General features: G+C 55.4%; 1 protein-coding gene and 1 long non-coding RNA gene across 3 annotated transcripts in view; one reads left to right on the top strand and one right to left on the bottom strand.

Annotated features, from left to right (window-relative positions):
• Positions 1-4,159: 4,159 nt before the first annotated feature.
• On the bottom strand, positions 4,160-6,142 carry LOC135316728 (uncharacterized). Its single transcript, XR_010375990.1, has 2 exons — positions 5,999-6,142; positions 4,160-4,420 (listed from the first exon to the last, which is right to left on the bottom strand). It is a non-coding gene; the product is annotated as an uncharacterized LOC135316728 (long non-coding RNA).
• Positions 5,979-9,120, top strand: part of LOC104051070 (lethal(3)malignant brain tumor-like protein 4) — a 51,777-nt gene continuing 48,635 nt past the window's right edge. Inside the window, exon 1 of one of the 2 annotated variants that reach the window (XM_064471124.1) lies at positions 5,979-6,194. In XM_064471124.1, the coding sequence (XP_064327194.1) occupies positions 6,095-6,194 (100 nt within the window). In that variant the 5' untranslated portion in view covers positions 5,979-6,094. The remainder of the gene's footprint in view (positions 6,195-9,120) is intronic. The other variant, XM_064471125.1, reaches the window with a different exon arrangement.

The following is a 9,120-nucleotide window of genomic DNA, read 5'->3' as shown; positions in this document are numbered from 1 at the left end:
TCAGCTGTATAAGTTTAGTGCTTTAACATCTTAGGCTTTCATAATAACATTTCTAATCCCTTTTGCTGCCTAATCTTAGTACAGAAGCAAACCGGGCTAGGCAAGATGCTGGCTAATAGGGGATAATTAGATGAAAAATACCTTTAAGAAAATCTGCAAATGATAAAGTCTAGGCTAAGACTTTTAAAAGTGACTCTGGCTTTTGCTGTCTGGCTGCCAAGGCTGCTCCTAATGAAGTGAGCGTGGTTTTAGTGAGCCCTCTGGGAGAAACATTTCTTCCCTAAATACCTGAAGACGGGCCTTTGGAGGTGGAGGTAGGGGGAAAACCTTTGGCCGAGGTGTAAATTTTCATTGCGTGCAGCAAGGGACATGCCCTGCAGTGGGAAAAACAGAAATCCTCCGAGGTTGTGTGCGTGGGCACCTCGGGCAATGCTGACAGCGCGGAGCGGCACTCGCTCCGTGGGGAGGTTTCTGTGTGTGAATAGGGCCGTAGTGTGGGGTTTGGATGCAATTAGTGGCGGGTTCCCTGCTTTTCTTCCTGCCATTTTCAAAGCAGGTGATTGACTGTTGCAAATAGATCATCCAGGGGTAGAAAAGACAAGTTTTGATTAAAAAAAACAACAACAAAAAAAGACATTTGAGAATTGGGCAGCCTGAGATCAGTGCCTGTTCGCCCAAGTTGCTTCTGTATCAGGAGGAGCCTTTGGCTTATCCCTACCGGGGCAGCTCTTAACAAATTCACATAAGTATTTAAAGATGTACCTAGAGCATCAATTTAGAAGCACTGTTCTGGATTTCAGAAAGAATTTGGTCACCTATCGGAGACAGGGTCTTCTGCAAAGCCCAGGGTTGCTCACCTTCACTCCAGGCTTCTGCAGCCTCAGCAGACCTTGCTCCGAGGCCGTGATCCGGCTGGATTTGTTCTGAACACGAGTAACCCCAGTGAAGGGCTGGGGCTCTTCTCATGCTTGACATGAAGCCTGTGCTTAAGCACTTGCTACGATTCAGCTCTGCACCCTCCCGTGCTTTGGTTTACCCTTAAACGCGCCCAGATCTAAGCGGGGGCTGCAGTGATGGAGCGACCCCAGCAGCAGCGTTACCCCATCCCCAGAGCAAGCTGCTTTCCCAGCCTGCTGAGCCCTTTTTTTGGCTGGCTTAAGGTTGCCACATCTCCAATTGCTCGCATGAAGCATAAACAAAGCCAGGAACCCAGCTGTGCCACCACACACACGGGACGCAGCTACAGCTCGTGCTGGGGACCTGCTCAGAAAGGATGTGGTAGGGGCAAACGGGGAGCGAGCAACTTCCTGAAGAGGAGATTTCATCAGCTGCAACCATCAGGAAGGTAAAAATTAAACGCTTACCTCAGCTCTAAGCTCTGGCCCTTCCTTGGGCGTTGAACACCCCAGTGCCTTCCTGCAGGAGGGTCCCAGTGCTGGCAGCAGGAGCAGAAAGTGGCTTGTTCGGGGCTGTGTCCCCATGTGTCCTGCTCTCAGGGGGCCTGGTGATGCTCCCATGGGGTGGATGTGGTGGGGAGGTGACAGCTGTCCCAAACCGCGCTGAGCTGCTGAGCAAAGCAAGCTCCGATGTCCTCGCCCCGTTCCCTCTGTGCATCTCCGCTGGGGCTTTCGTCCTCTGCCGTGAAGGCAGCCTTTAGCAAGGCAAGCTTTCAAGCAGGATTTAGCATGTTAAAGGGGTTGCTGCCACTGTTTACAGAAGTTATACAAGGTTATAAAAAAAAAAGCATTATTTCCTCCACCTCCTGCCTCTGTGGGGTGGGCGACTCCCGCCACCACCAAGTCCCCAGGGTTCCCCTGCAGCCTCTTTGTCCCCTGAGTCTGGCCGGGGGCTGGGTGGGAACGGGCTCCTCCAAGGAAACGGCTGTGGTCCCCATCACAGCCCGGCGTCCCTGGTTGGAGACTGGGATGATGACAGTCGTTGCCTTCAACCTCTCTGCCTGCGGGTGCTGGTGGGCTCTGTGGGCTGGCCTGGTGGTCCTCAAACCTCTCCTGGTCCCTGTGTCCCCATCTTGGCAGCGATTCCGGCACCTCTGCTTCTTTTCCAGGACTGAGCCCCCCCCCGGAACATCCCCACAGGCTGCTGACAGCAGAGATGCTCCAATGCCTGGGATGTTCGAGGTCACGTCCCGCGAGCGCCGCGTTGCACCCACCACCCCTCCATCACCAACCCACCAGCACGTTTGCCCCTTCCCTGCCCCAAAGGAGCTGCTTCGGGCTGCAAAGCCCTCGAGCACAGCGGGGTCGCGAGGCCAGGGAGCGGCACCTCAGCTCATCACCCCCAAATCCTCAGCGATCAGCGTTTTAAAAAGGCAAAAGCAGCAGCACGGAAAATCAAAAGCCTTTTTCCCCACCACCCCCAACTCGGGGGATGCTGCGGTTCACACAGAGCCGCCCTCCACGGGAGAAGACAGCCCACTGTAGTCCAGGAGAGAGGAGCTGCTTTTCTGGGTGCGTTATGCTACATTCTTATCTGAATTCAGCAGCTTCAGGAGGTGGCATCTGGCAGGGCGGCGCTGGAAGGGAGCGCATCGGGAGCCTCTTGCTCTCTTTTTTCCTAATTCCACCCATGCTCAATGCTTTGTCCGAGAAAAAAAGGGACACTATTTGAGGCATGTCTAGAAAGCAGGAAAAAAATAGGAACACAGACATTTCCATGGCACCCTCTCCTTTTGCTGCATAATCCTGGGTGCCTCGGAGGGGCAGGGACGATGCGAAGCCTCAGCCCGCTGCCCGCACAGAGCGTGCCTCAGTTTCCCTACCTGTGGGGTGGAAATACTGACGCGGGTCTGTCTGCTCTCGCGTGGTGGGCGTCGTCACCTCCCCACAGACCCTTTGCAGGAGCGCTGCGAGGCTCCGCTACCCGGTGTTGGGAAAGGCCTGGGGAAGGGCGACCGCCCCGAGCGTGCTCATCCTCCCCGGTGGGTACCACGATTTTCAGCCCAGGTACCTTTTGCACCAGATGCGCGGCCTGGGGTGTCGGAGCAGGAATTTCTAGGGTAAAGCCATTTTGGGGCATCTTATTGCAGATAATTAGGCTGAAGCATCGTAAGTGCCCCCCGCGGCAGGGCAGTGGCTGCACCAGGTCTCTGCGGCGGCGCAGGTCCCCGTGCCCAGCACGCCTCTGCCGCCAGCACTGCAACGGGAGCGATGGGCGCCTGCCTCAGCGGGGCCCTGCTGTATAATTTAACAGTCAGTTCTGTCTCACAGGTGCCTGACTGTCACCGAGTCGCTCTCTCCTGCTAATTTTGCATAAAAGTGTAGGTTTTGCAGCCAAACCTTCGGCTCACCGGTGCTGTCACTTAGTGTTTCCCAGCCTGGAGCTGCTGCAGTCATGGTGCTGTACAACGGGCTCGGGAAACTGCAGGGACTTCACTGGCAGGGGGCGTGAAGCCAGTGCAATAATGGTAATAATAACAATAATAACACTGATGATAAATAATGATAATAACATTATATGGCCGGAGAGGAAGAATCAGTGGAACACCTGCAATAGTTCTGCAATATTTCCAAGCAATATTTCTGTTTGAATAAACACAAGAGAGAAGGCAGCATTGGATGGGGGCATCTACCCAGGTGCACTGAAAAGAAAAAAAAGGAGTCCTAAAACCTGATTTGGGGTTGGGAGACCCGTCTCACAGGGGAAATGCAACCTGTACGTGAGCTCCGAGGGAAAGGCTAAGTCCATGTGGCAGGCACGGGGCAGGCTCTGTACTGAAACAAGCGGTCAGAGCAGCGAGATGAAAGGGTGAGAAGCCCCAAAAGAGGGATCTCCCAACAAAATGTAACTTACTGCAATTAAAACCAAACTATGAGTCTAAATAAACATGGATAGTTTAGTTATTTCTTTCAGCTCCTCACCATCCCCTGGACCTGGCAAGTGCTTAAACACCAGTCAGGAGCTGACACAGATAAGGTGAAAAATGTATTTGTTTTCTGACTAATTTTAAAGACGGGTATTTTGCGTGCCTCACTCAAGGGATGAAGAATATTATGATGTGTATTTCCAAGGAGCCATTTCAAATCTCATCTATTATTTTTCTGAAGTGCCATTCCATTTAAGCTGTCACAGCCTGGGGTCCACTCGTGCTCCTTCCTCACTTAATACGGCAAAAAAAACCCCAAAGCATCATTAAAAAACCTACCATCAGTTCTTTTATTGGTTCGAAATTCAAATACAAAGGAAAATTACATTCTCAGATGAGAAGAAAAACAAGTATAACAAATGGAGAGAAGAGGGGGAAATATTTTATATTCATCATCGGCGAGGGAGGCAGCGCGATGGGGCGGTCCGCAGCGGTCACGATGCGCTGGATGCCCGTGGTAACAGCGATTTACATCTCCATTTCCCAAATCTCCATGAATGTGCTTAATGCCCCACAGCCGAGCCCGGGCTTCATCGCCTGCCCACAGAGAGCAGCACCAGGCGTGGGGCTGTGCCCCCAGGGACCCCCGCCGGCCCCGCTCCCAGCGCCCCCAGGGACCCCCGCCGGCCCCGCTCCCAGCGCCCCATGCCTGCCCCGCTCCCAGCGCCCGCAGGGACCCCCGCCGGCCCCGCTCCCAGCGCCCCATGCCTGCCCCGCTCCCAGCGCCCCCAGGGACCCCCGCCGGCCCCGCTCCCAGCGCCCCATGCCTGCCCCGCTCCCAGCGCCCCCAGGGACCCCCGCCGGCCCCGCTCCCAGCGCCCCATGCCTGCCCCGCTCCCAGCGCCCCCAGGGACCCCCGCCGGCCCCGCTCCCAGCGCCCCCAGGGACCCCCGCCGGCCCCGCTCCCAGTGCCCCCAGTGCCCCATGCCTGCCCCGCTCCCAGCGCCCCCAGGGACACCCGCCGGTCCCGCTCCCAGCGCCCCCAGGGACCCCCGCCGGCCCCGCTCCCAGTGCCCCCAGTGCCCCATGCCTGCCCCGCTCCCAGCGCCCGCAGGGACACCCGCCGGCCCCGCTCCCAGCGCCCCCAGTGCCCCATGCCTGCCCCGCTCCCAGCGCCCCCAGGGACACCCGCCGGTCCCGCTCCCAGCGCCCCCAGGGACCCCCGCCGGCCCCGCTCCCAGTGCCCCCAGTGCCCCATGCCTGCCCCGCTCCCAGCGCCCCCAGGGACACCCGCCGGTCCCGCTCCCAGTGCCCCCAATGCCCCATGCCTGCCCCGCTCCCAGCGCCCCCAGGGACACCCGCCGGTCCCGCTCCCAGTGCCCCCAGTGCCCCATGCCTGCCCCGCTCCCAGCGCCCCCAGGGACACCCGCCGGTCCCGCTCCCAGCGCCCCCAGGGACCCCCGCCGGCCCCGCTCCCAGTGCCCCCAGTGCCCCATGCCTGCCCCGCTCCCAGCGCCCGCAGGGACACCCGCCGGCCCCGCTCCCAGCGCCCCCAGGGACCCCCGCCGGCCCCGCTCCCAGTGCCCCCAGTGCCCCATGCCTGCCCCGCTCCCAGCGCCCCCAGGGACACCCGCCGGTCCCGCTCCCAGCGCCCCCAGGGACCCCCGCCGGCCCCGCTCCCAGTGCCCCCAGTGCCCCATGCCTGCCCCGCTCCCAGCGCCCGCAGGGACACCCGCCGGCCCCGCTCCCAGCGCCCCCAGGGACCCCCGCCGGCCCCGCTCCCAGCGCCCCCAGTGCCCCATGCCTGCCCCGCTCCCAGCGCCCCCAGAGGACCCCCGCCTGCCTGTGGTCCAGTCCCAGTGCCCAGCCCTGTCCCAGCTGATCCCCATCCCAGCACCTCCCTGCCCCAGTGCCTTTCTCGTCGCAGTTCACCCCCATCCCTCAGCCTGCCTGTCCCAGCACCCAGCCCCATCCCAGTGCCTCCCTGTCCCAATGCCAGCCACCCCACTACCTGCCTGTTCCTATACCTCCCCTTCCCAGTTCCTCCCTATTCCAGTGCCTGCTTATCACAGTGCAGTTTCCATCCCAGTCCCATCGCCGTCCCAGTCCCCATCCCCATCCCAGCTGACCCCCGCCCCAGTGCCATCTCGTCCCAGTTCAGCCCCATCCCGGTACCTGCCCGTCCCAGTCCCCTTCCCGCCCTGCCCCCAGCGCCGCCTCGGCCGGGGCCGGGGCCGGGGCCGGAGCCGGCGGGGAGCGGGACGGCCGCGCATGCGCTCCGCCCTCCCGCGGGACGGCCGGGGCAAATTGTTGCCGGAGTTAAAGAGAAAAAGCCCCGGTACCGGCGAGAGGCCCCGGGCGGCGGGCCGGGGTGAGTGGGGCGGCGGGGGGCGGCGGAGGCGGCGCGGGAAGCCGCCGGCCGCCATCTTGCGGCGGGGGGCGGCGGCGGGGCCGAGGCAGGGCGAAGCGGGCCGGCCCGCCTCGCCTCGGCCGCGGGGTCTGCGAGGGGAAATGGCGCCTCCGGGCTGAGGGGCGGCCCCGCGCCCCGTCACGGCGCGACCCCGGCGAGGACGGGCCCGCTCCGGGGGTCTCCTCCCCGCGGGGTGCCGGGGGAGCCCCTCGGGGCTTCCCTCATCGTAGAGCTCCCGGCTGGGTGGGGAAAGTGTGTTTTAAACCACTGCGAGGGGGAAAAGTCCACTATAAAGCTCAGCTAAGGACGCGCTCAGGAGACGAGTTTAAGTTGTTCACGGGCTGTGGGGCAAAAATGAGAAAATGTTTATGGTTTCTGAGTTGGGTTTTTTTGCCCGTTTCTGATCGGTCCACAAGAGGCGGTTGAGAAAATCGGGGTTATTCAGCCGTGGTCCCAGCGCCGGCAGAAACTTCTTGGGAGCGTCGAAACTCAAAAATAGAGTGTAACAGAAAGATACCTTGGAGGCTTACCCAAGACCAGAAAGATTTAAGTTTGAAAAGAGAGATTTTTACATGAGGGGGGGAAATAAATCATCAAACTTTCTGACAGCAAAGACTAGACCTAACGATATCAAGATTTTTTTCAATAGAGGGAAGGCCAGTGCCAGATAAATAAAGGGATAAATATAATACTTTAAAAGTATTGATCTGTGCTCCGGGTAAAAATCAGTATAGGACAATCTTAATGATGTTTGGTGTTCAGAAGAAAGGGGTTAGGGAAGTTTTATCGATGCTTAGTGCCGCAAGGAATGGGATTAGATTTTTAACATGAAAACATTTAATTTATTCAAATGTTGCCCAGATAAGTTTTAAAAAAGAAACAAAAACATGCACATGTTGGTCTGTAATTGGGATTAAGGGATAAAGAGCTGTGATCTTTTGTGCCAAATTGCACAAGACCTCTCTGGTTCATGTCTTATTATATAATAAAACAGAAGTAAAAGGAGAGAAAATGGGTACTTGATGCTGCAAACTCTTCTTACCATGCAGCAATTAACAGCAATCCGACATGGTCTCGTTAGCATCAGTGTTTTGCTCCCTGCTTTTCCTTGTCCCGTCTATTTCGATTATATATTTTTGAGGGTGGGGAGAGTCTTTTCCTCAGTGAGTATTTCTGCTTGGTGGTGGAAGATATGTAATAATAATTAGTAAGAGTCCCCAGGGTAGTTTTGCTGGATTGTAGTCTTATAAAGTAATTACAGATGCAATTAAAACGGAGGACATTTTTGGCCTCTCTGCTCTAGTTTTGGCCTAAAATTGATTGCACCTTACATTGCAAATAATCCCATTAAGGCTGAATGCGTGTGAAATAAATTGTAATTCATTGTGAGTACAGAGGTGGAAATGGAGCCTGAATTTGAGCTGCCGAGTACAACTGGGTACAACTGCTGGGCAGATTGTGCAGGGCCAGTTCCATTTTTCTGGGCCAGAGTTAATTTATCTTGCCTTTGTGGTTTTTATTGCCATAATAAGTAAGTTGCAGTAGGGTGAGTGGTTACAAACAGATGTGCTCTGCAGATGATTCCTGACTTCTCGTGGCCCATGGGTGTGCTTTCTTTGCCTCAGCCCTGCTGTTTGTCTACACTTTTTACCACCAATTCCTTATTTATTGGAATTTTAAGGCAGTAGCAGGAGCATGGGTCTTTAGACTGATTATTAAAAGTAGCATCTAGATTTAAAACAGCATCTGCAATTTTACTTCATAATGGTTGGCATAAAATAGTGGTGTTTTATCTGCAGGAGGAGGTCTGACTCTCCCTTATCTATCTTCTGTCTTCATGCATAGCTTTTAGTCTAAACACCTGTAGGTACGGCGATATATTCCATTGGTGGGGAGACACGAATTTGAGGGTAAAGCCTCAGTATAACCCCCTTGCCCTTTTCCATGTGAACGCTGCTATTTTTCGAGAGGTGAGAAGTGCAGAGGGCTGCAAGCCTGCCAGTGGGAGATGGGCAATGAGATCAGATTCTCCCAGGGTGGTGACCGGACCCATGATAGAGGTGTGGATGAAGGTGTGGTGTGTTGCCTCTTCAGCCTTCCTGTGCCAGTTTTCCGTGCAGGAAGAGGTTTTGGAGGTCTAAGTCCTGTTATCAGAATTGCACAATGTGAATATCAGGAAAACATAGTTAAACTGGGTCAAAACCAGACCGAACCACAGCAGCAGTTACTCTGGACCTTCATAGTCTTTCTGAGGAATAACAAGGTGGTTCCTGAGTTACAGCATCAATTCCTCATCCCCAGACAAACCCTGCTCCCTCTCTCCCATAGCTTATAATTGTTAATATAATCCAGCCTTTTCTCAAGTCCACCAGCAGTGTGCTCTCTTGAGGTAGAGGAGAGGGAAAAAGGTAGCGCAGTGGGTTGAAAAATTGGATCAGAGACTGGGGGGTAAAATGACCAACTGTTTATTTGTTAATGAAGGCTGGCAGCTGAAAGCTCCAACACGTGGAATCAATTAGCAGTTGAAGCAAACAGAGATCCGACCAAACCCCGTCCTTCCTAATTAGTAGCACTAACTGTGCTCTGCAGGTGAGGTGTGTGTGCAGATGTGCTTTGCTAAATATGGCAGATTACTTTGCAGAGGGTGGTTCAACTTATTGGCAAAATACTTTACCTCCAAGGAATGGATCTTTTCGTACTAGGTTTAGCATCTTTTGGCTCACTTCCTGTTTATTTTTTTTAATTTCTGATTGAATCCAGATAAATGATGGGATAACAGAGGTAGGAGCTGTATTCATGAACCACACAGGATTTGTTTTGATAACCCTATTTATACTATAGCTTTTAAACCAAACAAAATACATGATTTAAGCAAGAAACCTGAACG

This window comes from Phalacrocorax carbo, chromosome 22, assembly GCF_963921805.1.
Source record: "Phalacrocorax carbo chromosome 22, bPhaCar2.1, whole genome shotgun sequence".
Taxonomy (NCBI): Eukaryota; Metazoa; Chordata; class Aves; order Suliformes; family Phalacrocoracidae; genus Phalacrocorax; species Phalacrocorax carbo.
Note: the sequence above shows the minus strand (reverse complement) of the source record. Positions and strands in the feature narration are given on the sequence as shown.